The sequence below is a fragment of the Tursiops truncatus genome, chromosome 2, assembly GCF_011762595.2.
Source record: "Tursiops truncatus isolate mTurTru1 chromosome 2, mTurTru1.mat.Y, whole genome shotgun sequence".
NCBI lineage: Eukaryota > Metazoa > Chordata > Mammalia > Artiodactyla > Delphinidae > Tursiops > Tursiops truncatus.
In genome coordinates this window covers 12,365,710-12,383,343 of record NC_047035.1, presented here as the reverse complement: position 1 = coordinate 12,383,343, position 17,634 = coordinate 12,365,710, and the positions used below count along the sequence as shown (strand labels likewise).

The window sequence follows — 17,634 nt, the reverse complement described above, 5'->3', positions numbered from 1 at the left end:
AGGTTGAATTGGATTGATTTTTGATGTAGAAATCACCAAGAAAGATGAAAGGAGTTGAAGTAGAGAGATGACAGTGAGTCAGATCCTAAAATCTTCAGTGGAAAAGGAGGAAGATCAGAGTGCAAAAGACTACAAAGGAGCATGGGGTAGAGTTTAATCTCGTGACATGTATTTCAAAGCACCTGGAGTTTTTAGGGAAGAAGAGTGGCCAAGAAGGGGCAAAGAGGAGCAAGAAGAATACCTCCACCTCCCCTTGGCTCTGTGGTATGTGGGGTACGGAAGACAAAAGAACCATTACTGTAGAAGGGCTGCAAAGGAATCAGCATCCCCAGGGGAGGGCCAAGTGTCAGCAAGAATGCTAAATGAGCAGTTATCATCCAAATCACAGCCTAAAGCTCACCACATAAAACATAAAAATTATATCCCTGCCGCTGCCATGAAAACAATATTGTTACACTCACTCCTTTTTTTAACTTTTTAAAAAAATTAATTAATTAATTTATTTTTGGCTGTGTTGGGTCTTCGTTGCTGTGTGTGGGCTTTCTCTAGTTGCGGTGAGCGGGGGCTACTCTTCATTGCAGTGTGCGGACTTCTCACTGCGGCGGCTTCTCTTGTTGCAGAGCACGGGCTCTAGGCACACGGGCTTCAGTAGTTGTGGCTCGCAGGCTCTAGAGCGCAGGCTCAGTAGTTGTGGCGCACAGGCTTAGCTGCTCCACGGTGTGTGGGATCTTCCCGCACCAGGTCTTGAACCCGTGTCCCCTGCATTGGCAGGCAGATTCTTAACCACTGCACCACCAGGGAAGCCCCTTGTTACACTCACTTCTAAGGAAATAGTTTTATTTGGCTACTTCAAAAGGTAACATAAAATGTTCAGTCTTTACTTACCTTCCTGTTGTAACTGAGCCAAGAAAAGTGCAAGGTATGTGTCTGATATTAATTCTGGACCCGTCAAGAGAGAATTCAAGTTGAACCACTGGAAAAAAAGTTGTCAATGTTTAAGTTAGTGCACATGTAAGTAATAAGGAAGTTTCACATGTTAAGAATAGATATAACCCATCTAAACTTAGTAAGACTGTCTAAAGACGGAAAACATGTCAAATCAAGATTTTTTTAAGTAATTAAATAATGTGATTCTAAAAAACTGAAATAGAATGTTGCAAATTTATCACTATTAAATGTTTTAAAAGTTTGCTTTGAGCCATAAGCTTTAAATCCCTCCTCCAAAAAAGAAAAGAAACTGATAGCCAGTATTTTAAAGTATCTTTATTGATAGCAACAATTAAATCTTTTTTCAAAGGAACAGCCCAACAAAATCCTCATCTAATCATATTATATTGGTGGAAGAAAAAGGAAAACTACCCAGTTTTCTCAGTGCTGATAATCTTGGTCAAAATAGTTCAACTGAGAGAAAGCCAGACATTCCAGGAAGAGAATTTATAATTGCCAACTCATTTTAAAAAGTAAGCCATTACTGCATGTAAGTAACATCATTTGGTCACTACTTCATGGGCCTCCTAGTTTAACCCACAAGATACAAAAGTTTCAGAAGTTACTGTCAGCAACATGACCAACTACTTTTCCTGGATTTTCACAGAGATAATATTTTTCTCAGTCATCTTTTTCTTTATACAGGGACCTCAGACAAGAGTCTATAGGGAAAAATACAATTTTAAACAAAAGTACAAATTAGAACCAAAGATGATAAGCCATACTTTGACATTTCCTGTATTTGTCAAAGATAATTTGAAATGTGTAAATTCAATTTTGAAGAACTAAAATTTTTAAAATTTCTCAAAATAGGGGACTTCCCTGGTGGTCCAGTGGGTAAGACTCTGTGCTCCCAATGCAGGGGGCCCGGGTTCGAACCCTGGTTGGGGAACTAGATCCCACATGCATGCCGCAACTAATAAGTCCACATGCCGCAACTAAGAAGCCCACATGCCGCAACTAAAGATCCCGCATGCTGCAACAAAGATCCCAAGTGCCACAAAGAAGACCCGGCGCAGCCAAAGTAAATAAAGAAATACAAAAAAAAATTTTTTTTTCTCAAAATAATAACGTAAGTTTACATGCAAATCAATACAAAAGAATTTCTAGAATTTAAGTCTTCAGATCTTGAAAGTGAAGAATACCTGATCATATTTTTAAAGACCTAAATAAAACCCAGAGGTTAAATAACCTTGGCAGTTGTCCTGCCCTGGTTTTTCCCAGAGTTGATTCCCACCTGGGTCAGTCTTTCCTGCATCACACCACACCTCCTTACTTGCTCTTTGCCCCCCCAAGGAGGGACCTTAAGAAATAATCAGTTATGATGAAGCTGCTTCTAGGCGGCAGACTTAAAAGGTAATAGCAAGGCTTTTGTTTTTGAATTATCTTGTATTGATTTAATTCAACTTTCTTGATTTCATTTCCTTTTTTGTTTTGTATTAGTTTATTTTTTAAAACAGCTTTATTAAGGTATGACTGACATGCAGTGAACTGGCCATATGTAAAGTATACAATTTGAAAAGTTTTAACATATGTATATACCCATGAAGCCATCACCACAACCAAGAGTGAACATATTCGTCACTGCCAACTTCCCTGCGCCCCTTGTAATCCTCCTCTTTCACTGCTCCTTGCCCTCCTCATCCCCAGGCAACCACTAGTCAATCTGCTTTCTGTCACTACAGATTAGTTTGCATTTTCTACACTTTTATATAAATGGAACAATATGGTATGTAGTATTTTGTGTCTAGGTTCTTTCACTCAGCATAATTATTTTGAGATTCATCCATGTTGTTACATGTATCAATAATTCATTCCTTTTTACTACATTAGCCTGTTTTCAATAATCCTCTTTCCGGACTTCCCTGGTGGCACAGTGGTTAAGAATCCCCCTGCCAATGCAGGGGACACGGGTTCGAGCCCTGGTCTGGGAAGATCCCACATGCCACGGAGCAACTAAGCCCATGAGCCACAACTACTGAGCCTGCGCTCTAGAGCCCACAAGCCACAACTACTGAGCCCACGTGCCACAACTATGGAGCCTGCGTGTCTAGAACCCAAGCTCTGCAACAAAGAGAAGCCACTGCAATGAGAAGCCCACGCACCGCAATGAAAAGTAGCCCCCACTCGCCGCAACTAGAGAAAGCCCACGCACAGCAACGAAGACCCAATGCAGCCATAAATAAATAAACAAGTAAATAAATAATGCCAAAAAATAATAATAATCCTCTTTCAAAGTGTCAAAATTCTAAGAAAAAGGACTTTAACTCTTTCAAAAATGGTATCGTGTATACAAAGATCACTGGCAATTATTTTAAAAAATAACACTTTAGGTACTTTTCTTGATCTTAGAAAAAGCCTTGCTCAAGACACATTCCATGTCCTTTTTTTAGAAAAAATAGAAATGATTTATGCAGATACATATATTACATGGCATTTTGGAATGCGAATAACCTTGTTAAGCAAAAGCAAACATGACTGGAAATTTTTATTCATGCTAGACACTATTTCAGGCTTTGTGACATTGCTACGCTTAATACAAACCCATGAAAATAGTAGTTAACTGACGGAGCATCTTTACAACATAAAAACTCATAAACATATTAAAAGTAACCACGGCTGTATTGTCTTATTAAATAGAGAATTTTACTTATGTCCTCTCTCTCTCTATTGAAACCAGGCCACATACACACATTACTGGTGAGTTTCATTTGCAACTGAAGTGAAAGGGACAGGCGCCTTAAAGACGAAGGCACAAATCCCTTACACTTCAGTTGCAAATGAGCTACAGAATGAGGAAAAAGACAGGGGAAGAGGGGAAGCATTACCTGTTTTCCTAATTTTCTAACTGTAAACCAGTGCTCTTTATAATTGCATATAAATGATCTTTCATTTCTAGAAACAGGAAAAAAAAACATACATAATATTAAGTTGAAATACTAGAGTTCATATTCATTTAGTTTGTCTATTGGAAAGTATTACACAAAACCTATGAGGATTTAGGATTATATTCACAGTTTTAAGTATCACTGATTTTTAAAAAATTACAAAACAGTATGAATCTCTGTGCAGATAAGTGACGCCGTGCAAAAGCGATGGCACCACACCCCATTCAAGGATCAGCTCTGCACTGCCAGACACTGAGGGGTCAGGAGGGCTCAGTGGGCAGATGTTCACAGACAGCCGCAAAAGGTGAACTAGGAAAACCTGAGGGATTGAAACGGGCAATATCAAAACAAAAGCATGCAAGATGTATTTTTCTCCTTTAAGAAAGTATAAATTTAAAAATCAAATGTAGGAAAGGCAAAATAAAATCTTACATGGGATCGATCCTGAGCCTCTGATACTCTGGACTGTTAAACAGGATTAGTTCTAAACCCCAAACTTTCAAGGCATTGCTTATAACCTGTTATAAAAAAATAACAACTTTTAAAAATTCCAAATTTAAGTGGTGTAGCCATGTTAGTTGTATACACAATTGTAGTTCATATATAAATTTCCCCATAAGGTTATGGTTTTTAAAGTGTGTGTGTGTGTCTAGATATATCACTAAGTCCATAAATAATATACAAACGTAACATTAAAAGAGTACTTTTTACACTAAGTTTCTGGAATGTTCCAGAGAACCACACAATTCCTAGATAAAACTGCCTCAAAACTCCAGATGTATTTTCTATCCAGTAAGTGCTACTCTTAAAACTAGTCCACTGCAAACGTGATAATTTGGCTGCTACGGGTCCTGCTTTAGAACACTGATAGTCAACTCACTACCTGATATGTAATAATGATAATTTTATGTCTATTAAAATGAGTTATTTCTGGGGATTTAAACTGAAGCTTTCATAAATTTTAAACTTCTGTTATCATGGGTTTGTGATTTGTAGGAAAAAAACAAAAGATAAACCTGATTATTTCAAACTGAGAAAAAAAAGGGAAATTTCTGAAAATTCACTACCTTCCCTCCAAGGTAGCCAACAAAGCAGTAAGTGAACCAGGCACGACTACAACAAAAAGTGAACGCTATGAGGTGCGCAAATGTGAACTGGCACCAAGAGCAGCGCTGCAGGGACTTCCCTGGTGGTCCAGTGGTTAAGAATCCACACTTCCACTGCAGGGGATGCAGGTTCCATCCCTGGTTGGGGAAGTATAATAAGATTCCGCATGTCACGGCCACGTGGTACAACCAAAAAAAAAAAAGAGCAGCGTTGCACAAACAGGAAATGGCAAGCACTGGCCCTGCTCAGGCCTCTGCTCCAAGCCGTGCAGTAGCTGTCACCTGGAACGGTCCACAATAAAGCACTGGTTGGAAACGCTGGTGACTGAGGAGTCCAGGAGGACAGTACAGCAGAACACAAGCAGAGATATCTGCAGAAAACGTTCCCCCAAGAGAAGTTCTAAAGAACGCTGGATACGCCTCACAGGTGTTAGAAATGGAATGAAAGATCCACGGATGAAAGAATCAATCTCACAAGTACACATATATTCACCCACAGAATTCAAGGGGAGTGATAAGATTTAAAAAGGAAAAAGGCAAAAGACACAGACCATAATGAAGGAATCCAATCCTAGTGGGCTGATTTAAATGGAAGGTAGGAAAGTGTTGTATTTTCTCAAATTTACACAGGAGATGGTAAGTTTGAAATCCTGCGACTTACTGGAATTACGGTTATTAGCATCCGGATGCAAATTAACAACCTCCTTTGAGGAAGCCCTCCTCTGAGATGAAGATCCTGTCATCCTAATTGTCATGTTTATCTGCATAAAAATCTAGTACTCTGGTATAGAATCTTAAACATAATCTACTGGAGGAACTTCTGAAGGTTACATCATTACAGTGACTATGAAAGACTGTGAAAAGCATACCCTGAGCTTAAACAGTGCCTGGGACATAAACAACACTTAGTAGATGCCTGTGACTACTTACTTGAATAGAGAAAAAGCCACTGTCATCCATATTTCCAGAAGGCTGCTGTTTAATTTGGATAGGTAGTTGGGACAGGGGTTGAGGGTGGGAAGAGAAGGATAGTGTCATTAGTGTGCATATTTAAAGTAACATCTTGTGCATTCCCATCTACAAAGACGAGAGCTGATTTATAATTAACAAGTCAGATCCCCATAGGAAGAGCGGTTCATCCTTTTCTAAACAGCACCCACATTTCTTTAAGAAGTGTGATTTAGTGAGTTTAAAATCAGTACCTGCAAAAATGTGCGATAGTCTTCACTAGTAACTCCTCCTTCTGCCATTCTCATCCTCTCTTCCTCATCTAGCTGGTGTGCAATTGAAGATAATTCCACAGGGCTGAAGTATTCTCCTTGTAACAGGTTATTCAAGCAATGCTGAGCACAAAGTGAACCTTCTTGCTAATATTTCCAAAAGAAAAAATTCAAATGGGATTTGTAAAACAGATTTGTACAGTATCTTCCCTGAAACAGAAATTTAATCATTAATTTAACACAGCCAAACCAAACATTTTTAACTTTAGACAAGCATGATTAACACGGGTACATGCATTTTCATTTGTTAACATTTATTTTATAATTCTACCATTAATGAAACTACAATTATTTAGCTATATGATCAAAAATTTAAGAATGATTTATACTAAACAAACATCATCTGTCAAATACACCAAATCCAATTTTTATTAAAAACTACTCTATTATAATAAACATTTAGCCTCCTTTGTTTTCAGTGGCCAAAATAAATACATTTTTGGAGATTCCATGGTAAATTACTAATGCTGAAAAGGAATTTTAATCCCTAGAACATTTTTTCTTTTAACAAGATAATCTCTAATCCATCTAAATGTTCGTTCATGGAATTTCAAATCCATGAACAGATGAAGAATCTCAAAAATTGATATAGTAAGAAAAATTCTGTTCGATGTTTATGAAAACTTATAGCTACAGAGCCAAGGTTCTCTTCAAGAACTCTGCAGATAATGTACACAGTTTTGGTGCATGAGCAAAACTGTCCAAAAACCACCCCTGGAGTTCACTTCTGGACAAACAGCAAGGGGGCTGCATCCAAGCTCAGTTCTCCAATTGGGAACTGGGATCACTGGCTTCCTGTTATGGGTGTGGGGAGAAAACAACTTCCCACAGGCCCTTCGCGGGCTGGGCAGATGGCTTTCTCACACAACTGGCACCCCAAACCTAAATCCAGGCTTCCTCCAACTAAGCAGCCTGTGTATCACCCCTCTCCCCTCAACACTACTGCTTTCCTGTTTCCCTATAAGAAGGGAGACTAATGGGTGGATGAGATCCCTCCCAGTGAACCCAGCCCCGGGTTGGTCTTTCTATAGTATGATGGCAGATGGGAGAACACCTTCTTCTCCTGCTAATAACGCTGGCCCTCTAAGTTCTCCATTTCCCCAGTAAAGTCTGTTCATTAACCCAACCTGTCTGACATCCTGCAGTTTGTTTCGAGCTATGTCACACAATAGGTCAGACCCCAAAGACCAACACCTTGCAAGATACATCTTTTTCCTGAGTTAATTTTCTAGGAACAAAATTCCGCTGCTGAAGAAGATACAGGATATATGTATATAATGGAATAGGAATGCAGCACTGAGACAGTCTGAGTGTGAGAAAGGGGGCTGAGACAAGTTTATCTTCGTATTTTGGTACAGAATAAGTAACCTGCAGTAAAGAAGACACTATCCATCCCTCAAGTCATAACTACGATGGTGAGAGAGTACTTGTCTCCACTTCTTTTTTCTTCTACTGTATTCCTCCTGCCAGAAAGCCAGTCTCACTGAACAATATAATGTGAATTGGAGGGATACACAGATGTCTACTTATATTCTATTGAAAAGTGGGCAAGACAAACAAGAACTCACAAGAGGATAGCCAAATGGATAAAAAACACAGAGGGGGGCTCAACTTCATTAACCACCAGAGAAACCTATATTAAAACTACCAGTGTGTTACTACTACACACTCCAGAATGGCTAAAATGTTGGAGACGATTAGAGACATCAAAACTATTATATACTACTGATGGAAGTGTAAATTAGTTTAACCACTTTGGAAAACTACTTGAAATATCTACTACAGCTTAACATTTACCTACCCTATGATCTAGCAATCCCACCGCTAGGTACATAACATAAGCAACAGAAATGTAAACCTGTGTTCATCAAAAGACATGTATAAGAACGTTCATAGAAGCACTATTTGTATTGGCCCCCAAACTGGAAATTACCCAAATGCTCATCACAGTAGAATGGCTAAATTGTGTTACATTCACAAAGGACTACTATGTAACAATGACAGTGAGTTAACTACAACTACCTGCAACAATATGGATGACTCAATCAATGTTAAACAAAAGAAGACAGACTCAAAAGAGTACACTCTATATGATTCCATTTACAAAACTTCAAAAACAGACAAAACTAACTAATCGATGACGTTAGAAATCAGGGTAGTGGTTACCCTTGCAGGGGTGGAGGGAGAGTTAGTATCCTGGAAGACGAACGATGTAAGGGGGCTTATAAGATGCAGGTAAATGTTCTGTTAATTGATCTAAGTATTATTTACACACTTGTGTTCACTTCATTAAGCTATACTCTTATGACCTGTGTGCACCTACACGTGTTATCCTTAATAAAAAATTCAAACAACGATAAAAAAGTCTCTACTAAGATACAGGTACTTCACATTAAGAGCTACCTAATACAGTGACCAGACACTGGATTATCTTGGAATTTTCTGTTTGCTGTCAGGCTACATGCTTCAGTTTGGGGCTCTCAGACTATGGTCACCATATGTAATAACATACATAGAAACAGTGAATCCAAATATTTGATTTTAAAATTCTCTCTATAAAAAATTAGCTTTAAAATACAAAAAATAAGCACTTGAAATTAAACCTAATTGAAGTAATACTGTATTGCTTTAGGAAATTATATCAAGTTCTGTACTTCTAAGATGATTTAATAGAAGGAAAGAACAAATTGTACAGTCAAATTTAAATAAAATTATTTTTTAAAGTCACAAGATGAGTCAAATTCTACATGGACCAAAAAAATTGTAAAATGGTCCCATCTAAGATTATGCATTTCCCTGCCTGCCCATCCCACCCCCTAAACTATCCCCAACCACTTCATTCATTCATTCATTCATTCAGCTATGCCGGGTCTTAGTTGCGGTACTCAGGATCTTTGCTGCGGCGTGCGGGCTCTTTAGTTGCGGCATGCAGAATCTTTTTAGTTGAGGCATGTGGAATCTTTAGTTGCAACACGTGGGATCTTTTGGTTGTGGCATGCAGGCTCTTAGTTGCGGGATCTAGTTCCCTGACCAGGGATCAAACCTCGGCCCCCTGCATTGGGAGCATGGAGTCTTAACCACTGGCCCACAAGGGAAGTCCCCGCAACCATTTCTTTTCTTTTTTTTTTAATTTAGTAATTTATTTATTTATTTTTGGCTGCACTGGGTCTTCGTTACTGTGTGCGGGCTTTCTCTAGTTGCAGTGAGCGGGGGCTACTCTTCGTTGCGGTGCGTGGGCTTCTCATTGTGGTGGCTTGTCTTTGTTGCAGAGCATGGGTTCTAGGTGCACAGGCTTCAGTAGTTGTGGCGTGTGGGCTCCACAGTTGTGGCTTGCGGACTTCTAGAGTGCAGGCTCAGTAGTTGTGGCTCACGGGCTTAGTTGCTCCGCGGCATGTGGGATCTTCCAGGACCAGGGCTCAAACCAGCGTCCCTTGTATTGGCAGGTGAATTCTTCACCATGCAACCAGGGAAGTCCCCCAACCACTTCTTTCTCATCAAACTTTAACCAAAGTTGGACAGAAGTTCACTTTGCTGTAGTCAAAGTTCAGTGGTATTGAAATTCCATGATTTCAAGCCCAGACTTTATTGTGTTGGGATCCAAGGATGAACAAAATGCATCTTCAGTTTTACCAAGATATCTTACAAAACCACCAAGGGTAACTTCAACCAAATCATTCCCTCACTGTCCCCAGAGTCTTCAGGACCTCCCTGAAACTAGTTCAAATTCCCAGAGACACTACTGCCTCCAACTGAAACTGGGCATAAACCCAAAGGTGTGCTCAGAAATGGCCTAACTGGGGCCACACAATCAACCTAGCAGCACTTGTTCATCTCGTCTTAGTAAGAATAAGGTCCCACCCCTTATTATGAAGTTTGGCAAGCACAAGCATCTGAATAACAACAGTGGCCAGCACTTGTCCAGCACTATGTGCCAAGTAGCATTCTAAGCATTCATAACGCTGAGACAGACACTTCAAAACCCTCAAATACAGCGGAGGAAACTGGAGAACAGAGATAACAAGTAACTTGCCCAGGATCATACAGGTAGTAAACGGCAGAGCTGAGATTCAAACCCGGGCAGAGGTTTCAAGTCTGTACTATTACCACTTCCTTAAGCCACTTATTTGGAACTTGGTGATTCTTAAACTTCAAATATCCTGAAGATGGTTAAGAACCACCAATCACAAAAAAAAACATAACGAATGTCATAAAGTCAAATCTCAGCATCTTTCCAGTATTTTCACTAATTTTAAATATAATCCCAACAAGTTTGGCTATCATTCACAGCTGTAAACACATAAAAGTACCAATTCAGATGGCACACTAACCTCACCAAGAGCTGTCAGCAACAGAAGGGATAACAAAAACGACAGAAATCAGGCACCAGAACTAAAAAAAAAAAACCCAAACAACAAAAAACTCCAGCAGTTGGTAGCCATATAGCACTAGGGTTTAAGTTAGGGATTGGCAAACTCTAGCCCTTGGGCCAAATTCAATCTGCCCCAGGAGCTAAGAATGGTTTTTACATTTTTATATGGTTGGGAAAACACACACACACACACACACACACACGAATATGTGAGAACGTAAAAAACCTGCAAAGTCTAAAATATTTAGAGAAGGACTTCCCTGGTGGCGCAGTGGTTAAGAATCTGCCTGCCAACGCAGGGGACATGGGTTTGATCCCTGGTCTGGGACAATCCCACATGCCACGGAGCAACTAAGCCCATGCACCACAACTACTGAGCCTGCGCTCTAGAGCCTGCGAGCCACAACTACCAAGCCCGCACGCCGCAACTACTGAAGCCTGTGAGCCTAGAGCCCGTGCTCCGCAACAAGAGAAGCCACTGCAATGAGAAGCCGACACACCGCAACGAAGAGTGGCCCCCACTCACTGAAACTAGAGAAAGCCCGCACAGCAATGAAGACTCAATGTAGCCCCAAAAAATCCTATTTTAAAAAATAAAATATTTACAGAAAAACTTGTTTACTTTAGATAAATAGCACCATATACATCTTAGGTGCTCAAGGAACACTCTTGGTTCATTCAAATATTTATTGAGCACCTGCTATGTGCCAGTCACTGGGGATATATCAATAAACAACTGTTGAGTTTACATTTTAATTTAACAAAGGGCACTCCAAGAGACAATTCTGAAAATGGAGAAACCAAAATTCCAAGAGGAAGTGGTTGCAAAGTCCTTTGTAGTCAGATAACCCTACATGCACAGCTTCCCTAGGGCCAAAGTTGGTTCTCCGGCTCTCCAAACCCAGGACCTAGAGTTAAATGTATGTGGAGGAGGGGAAGGGAGTGCTCTGGAAAATGTCATGTTGAGCTCAAACATTCCCAGAATGGACAGTGTATGAGATGGACAATGGGCCCTATGGTTACAGGTGCTTTCCATACTATTGAAATATGCCTGAAGAACTTTAAGTCTTCATTTGCTAAGTACCTATAAGTTGATAAGGGTAAATGTGTTCTTGAAGTAGGTTTAAGTCTACATTCATGCTGATAATTCAGAGTGACTGCTTTCAGGTAAGTAGATTTTCATTAGGCTAGCGTCCAGCTTCTTTTGATCCCATGGTTAAGCAGCTACCTTCGCTGAACTCTATCCAAACTAGGTACCAATCATTATTGTTAAAAAATATATATTGTATAATTCTCAGGAAGTGATGTGCACAAATTTAAAATCTTCAGTGTTGAACCATCTGGTCCTACAGCAAAGCTTTTGAAAATCAGTCATAAAAATATGCCCACTCGAGGTTCTCTTCATCCAGTCTCCTTAGCCAAGCAGCTAAATTTCTCTTGTCCAGGATTCATATAACATGTCAGTCAAGTCAAAAGATTGGTGATAACCGTACCACTGAGACCTTCCTCACCCACACATAAAAACTGGTCTATTCTAGTACCAAACTTTCTGAAATGTTTTCTATAAAGAAAAGCATTCCATAACAATTTGGTTAGATTTATACTGCACTTCCTTTGTCTTCGATTGCTTTATCTGATTGCTGTGTGTGTATTTTTAAATGGACAAGTATTTAACAAAACAAAACCCCTTCGCTCCTACTAAGTAACAGCCTCACCAGCAACCCTTTCTAAACACGAAACTATTATGAAACAAGATATGTGACAAAGTTGTCCTGAGGAAGGTTTCACTCACACCCAAATGATTTGATAACTGCGAGAAAAGACGAGTCTCTCCACATGCCACAAACATTATCTTCAAGCGCATGGTCATGGAAGGTTCAAAGCAAAACAGGCTAGGCAGACAAAAACAAAATTATTCCTGCCCACTCTTAATACCTAATAAGAAAGCTGGCCTCCTGATCCGGAAAGATGCCATTACCAAAAGAAACGAAACCCAAACATCTCATAACAAAAACTCTTGTGACGACTTCCCAGTTCAGGGGCGCACTGGGTTTCCTACTTCACTTCCCTAAGGGTCACGCCCTCCGTGGGACGAGCCAAGGTCCCTGCCCCCGGGATGCTCACGGACCCAGTGCAGAAGGATCTGAGTATATGAGAAATTCCAATTTAGAATTGAGGAGCCCAGAGAAGGAAAAGTTAATTCTTCCAACGGGTAGGACTGGGAGAGCGGGGTGGAGTTGGGAAGGGTAGAGGGACGTGTCCAAGAGGTGACTAGCTAGAACCTAGGGAGAGTGGGGGAGAGGAACTAGAGGACTCCCACGGAAAGTGAAGAGAAAGCGCGGAAGTCACCTCCTCTCTCGTGCCGCCGGCCCTGCCCTTATTCCCTGCGGGCTTCCCAGACATCTCAGGCCCGGGTCTCCTCCGGCTCCTCGGGCACGGGCCTTAGGGTGCAATGGGGGCATCGGTGAAACTCCCCTCCAGGTGAAGCTCCTCCCGCCCGGCGAGATCGGGATGGGGGCATCTCGGGCCCCACCCAGCTCCCCGGGAGGCAGCGATGCCGCGCCCCACGCCCGCCACCGCGCTGCAGACAGCTCCCCACCCAACGCGGACACTCACTTTTTCATGGAAGATGGACTCCATGTTTATTTGTCTGGAGCCAACGGCCCCCGCGCCGAACCAACCCCCTCCAGCTCCGCCCCCAGCCCGACCCCTCCACCCAGCATGCCCCGCCCTGCCTCGTGCCACCCCCGCCCACGTGTCTCGTGTAGACCAATCACCCCCGAGGATGCGAGTCACGTGGATCGAAGAGGCGTGAACGCCGGGGCGGTAAACTCCGGAGCACGTGACCTTTGTAGCGCGTCCTCCCATCTCCTGTTGTGCCCCCGGCTGGAGGATGATGCAGCGCCCCCTGCCGTGTGGAGGATCATCTCCGCTTCCCACTCATTGCGGTGGATTCTTAGGCTTCAGGGGGATTGGATAAGGACCACCTGAATTCTATGTTCTTTTTGTTTTCTATTTTACCTTGTACCTTCTTTTTATCGCATTTGCATACAATTATTTAATATCTTTCTCCTCCTCCTGCGCAGAAATTCTCATTACATCCCTGAATACTGAGCACTTGTGTAAAAATGAGTTAATATTTACGTAGGGCTTACTGTCGGTGGGCACTCTTGTAAGTGCTTTGCATGTATTAACGAATTTAATACAGCAAACTTTGATGTAGGCGTTATTATCCTTATTTTATACATGAGGAAGCTGAGGCATGAAGAGATTAAGAACAGCACAACTAGATAGGTAGACAGATAGTTTGGCTGTAGAACAGAGAGCTGTTGGCATAAAAAAGGAACTGAAACCACAGGAGTGGATATAATCATCTTGGAGAAAAGGAAGAGACTGAGAAGAGGATCTCACAGAGCCCTGAGGGTAGAGAAGGCATAGCCTAGGAGAAGGGAGGAAAAGCAGGAAGGTGTAACGTATGGAAGCCCCAGGAAGGAAATGTTTCAAGGAGCAGTCAGTGTCAGTTGCTGCCCAGAGGTCCAGCAACATAAGGACTTACAAGAGCCAACTGAACTGTGTTGCTATGGAGACCACTGGTGACCTTGGTGAGTGCAGGTCCAGAGGGACAGAAGGGGCAGTGGGAGGGAAGGAAAGGAGACTGCCGGCGAGGACCAGGTTCTCAAGGGGAGGATTCAGTAACCATTTATCCAATGTCTCTGCATATACAGTCCTGTATTGGAAATACAGTCCTGTATTGGAAATAGTCTGTGTTCTTAAGAAATTGTGGCCTAACTGGGGAAAGAAACCATGGTCTCATGAAGCAAAAAATATGCAAACCAGTTTTTCTGATTTTTTTTTTTAAAGAAAATATGTCTGTATAGAGAAACATGTATTTCTTTTTTCATGCATATGCATTACAAATCTCTGGAAGAATATACAGAAAACCCAGAGGTTACATGTTTGAGTGGTAAGGGAACTAAGGCAAATGGGGAAAGAGTGGGAGGGAGACTTCTCACTGTATACAATTTTGGTCCTTTTTTTTTTTTAAATAAATTTATTTATTTATTTATTTGGCTGCGTTGAGTCTTCGTTGCTGTGCGCAGGCTTTCTCTCATTGCGGCGAGCGGGGGCTACTCTTTGTTGCTGTGTGCGGGCTTCCGGGCTTCTCATTGTGGTGGCTTCTCTTTGTTGCGGAGCACAGGTAGGCATGCGGGCTACAGTAGTTGTGGCACGTGGACTCAGTAGTTGTGGCTCACAGGCTCTAGAGTGCGGGCTCAGTAGTTGTGGTGCATGGGCTTAGTTGCTCCGCAGCATGTGGGATCTTCCCGGACCAGGGCTCGAACCTGTGTCCCCTGCATTGGGAGGTGGATTCTCAACCACTGCACCACCAGGGGAGTCCCTAGTCTTTTTTTTTTGAGCTAATTAATGTATTACTAATTCAGAAAAAATATGTGATTTTATTCATTTCCTGAGGCTGCTGTAGCAAATTACCACAAACTTGGTGACTTAAAACAATAAAATTTATTTTCTTATTCTTCTTGCAGCCAGAAGTCTGAAACCAAGGTGTCAGCAGGGCCATGCTCTTTCCAAAGCCTCTAGTGGAGAATCCTTTCTTGCTTCTTTCAGCTTCTGGTGGCTCCTGGTGTTCTTAGCTTGTGGCACCCTAACTCCAATTTCTGCCTCTTTCTGTACATGACCTTCTTCCTTCTGTGTCTGTTTGTGTCCTCTCCCCTTATAAAACACCAGTCATTGGATTTAGGTTCCATCCTAATCCAGAGTAATTTCATGTTGAGATACTTAACTAAATACATAAGCAAAGACTGTTTCCAAATAAGGTCTTTGGTTCTGGGTGGACTTGAATTTTGGAGGGTAATGATCCAACTCTCTACAGTGACTAATTGCTTATTAGGATGTAAATGACCCCAAAGGACCGTATAGTTTTGTTCATTTAGCATGTAGAACAGTGCTTGGCAATATTTAGTAATGTTGAATTACTACTAATTGTTTCGTTAGGCCTTCCGACCTATTGAGTATGTGATTAATAGCAAGCATCATAAAATGAAAAGATCAGTGCCTGGAAGTCAGAATGCAAATTCTGGGTGTGGCTTTGCCCCTGAAGCCATGTGTGAGTTGGGTATTAGATTTGTTGCATTTCCTATTCTGATAACTCCACTTGATATTCGGCACATCCCAAACTTGAACTTCATAAGTTAACTCGTATTGGTCATCAAAACTCAATGACCGGGTTTCCCTGGTGGTGCAGTGGTTGAGAGTCTGCCTGCCGATGCGGGGGACGCGGGTTCTTGCCCCGGTCCGGGAAGATCTCACATGCCGTGGAGCAGCTGGGCCCGAGAGCCATGGCCGCTGGGCCTGCGCGTTCTGAGCCTGTGCTCCGCAGCGGGAGAGGCCGCAGCGGTGAGAGGCCCGCGTACCGCAAAACAAAAAACAAAAAAAAACCAAAAACAACTCAATGACCACACTCTCCAGGAAGCATCCCCGGCTCTTCAACTAACTTAAAAGTTCCTGTCCCTCCTCTGAGCTCCTGTATGTGCCTGTATCTTACTTGGTACCTTTTACATAGTATCATAACAGTTGGTTTGACCATACATCTTTGCCAATACCCTATAAATGTCTTGATGGCAGGGTCCATGTCTTATTTGACTTTGTATATCTTGTAGTCAATGCCTTTCAAATGAATTAGTGAAGCTAGCATCTGAGAATCATTCTTGATTCTTTTCCCCCCATTCTTCCACTTCACATTTTGTTCCAGTCAGTCCTCAAATGTGCATGTTCATGGCTCTTTCCTCTCTGTTTGCTTTGCTACTGCTTAGCCTTCTTGGTCTCTTGTGTATTCCAGGTCCAGGATCTCTGAATTGGTCTTCTGATTCCAGCTTCAGTATGTTTAATTCATAGTGCTGTCAGTGATCTTTCAAAAATGCAAACCTCACTAGTTTATCTTTACAAATGGAATGTTACTACGTATCAGGCACTGGGACTATAACCATGAGAGAGACAAACGGTCCAACTTTCACAGAGCTTATATTGGGGGGGATCCTTAAATAATTAGACGATATTACTCTATTTGAAATCTTTCAGTGGCTTCCTATTGCTGGATTAAAAGGTTCTTTGTGCTCTGGACCTGTCTGGCTTTATCTCCTGGAATTCCCTCTGCTCCAGTCACAACAGCTTCCCTTGACTTCCGGAAAGTCCTCTGAAGAAAAGCCGTTTGTGCCACCACTATACCTTGCACCTGCCTACATTAAAACCCTCATTACAACACACCGGACTGACTACTTCATATGCCAGTGGACTATCAGTTTTTGAGTGTCAAAGGAGTCTTACTCTTTATAACAAGGGTTGGTGCATAGAAGTGAATAAATGTACAAATTTTGGGGGCACAGACAAGTATTACAATAGTTCAGTAGGAGACAGTGATTACTGAGCCAATCAAGGAGTTCCTGGAGACAGAGGACATGAAATAGATGCACTTCCAGGAGACTTCTATTTCACCTTGGACAGTTCAACTTATCTCTAAATCTACCTCATTGAAATTTTATGTTAACAAGCAAGATGGCGCAAAGTTATATCTATCTTCTTGAACATTGTCTCTTTTAAACTGGCCTAAATTTTGTTACCCCAAACCAAATAGTTGAACAGAATTTCAAACAACTGAGATTTTAAAATTTGTGTGTGTCATCTTTAAATGTCCTGAGTTCTGAAAAGAATCAGTGATAAGGGAGTATCATTTCATTGTAATTTCACTTCTCCTAAATTCAAGCTTACCTGAAACAGAATTTGCTTTCCAAGAAGAGGTAGTTGAATGTAACAGATGACATATGTACATACCCAAGAAACCATCACCATAATCAAGAAAATGATTCCTCCAGCCCCTTCCTGGACCACTCCCTGGCAACCACTGGTCTGCTTTGTTACTATGGTTTGCCGTTTCTAGCATTTTATATAAGTGGAATCACATAGTGTGTGCTTTTTGTCTGGCTTCTTTCATT

At 41.5% G+C, this 17,634-nt stretch overlaps 1 protein-coding gene across 19 annotated transcripts in view; it reads right to left on the bottom strand.

Annotated features, from left to right (window-relative positions):
• The window catches only part of ATXN3 (ataxin 3), a 33,574-nt gene extending 20,253 nt beyond the window's left edge, over positions 1-13,321 (bottom strand). For 3 of the 19 annotated variants that reach the window (XR_012329869.1, XM_019918801.3, XM_019918821.3), the window contains exons 1-6: positions 13,247-13,321; positions 6,184-6,348; positions 5,912-5,956; positions 4,308-4,393; positions 3,816-3,882; positions 886-973 (exon numbers count right to left, since the gene is read on the bottom strand). Coding sequence is in view for 17 of the 19 variants with exons in the window: in XM_019918801.3 (XP_019774360.1) it covers positions 886-973; positions 3,816-3,882; positions 4,308-4,393; positions 5,912-5,956; positions 6,184-6,348; positions 13,247-13,270 (475 nt within the window). In the remaining 2 variants the exon portion in view is untranslated. Of the gene's footprint in view, positions 1-885; positions 974-3,815; positions 3,883-4,307; positions 4,394-5,911; positions 5,957-6,183; positions 6,349-12,979; positions 13,154-13,246 lie in introns of those variants that run through there. The other 16 variants (XM_073800110.1, XM_073800112.1, XM_019918840.3 and 13 more) reach the window with 14 other exon arrangements.
• Positions 13,322-17,634: the final 4,313 nt, after the last annotated feature.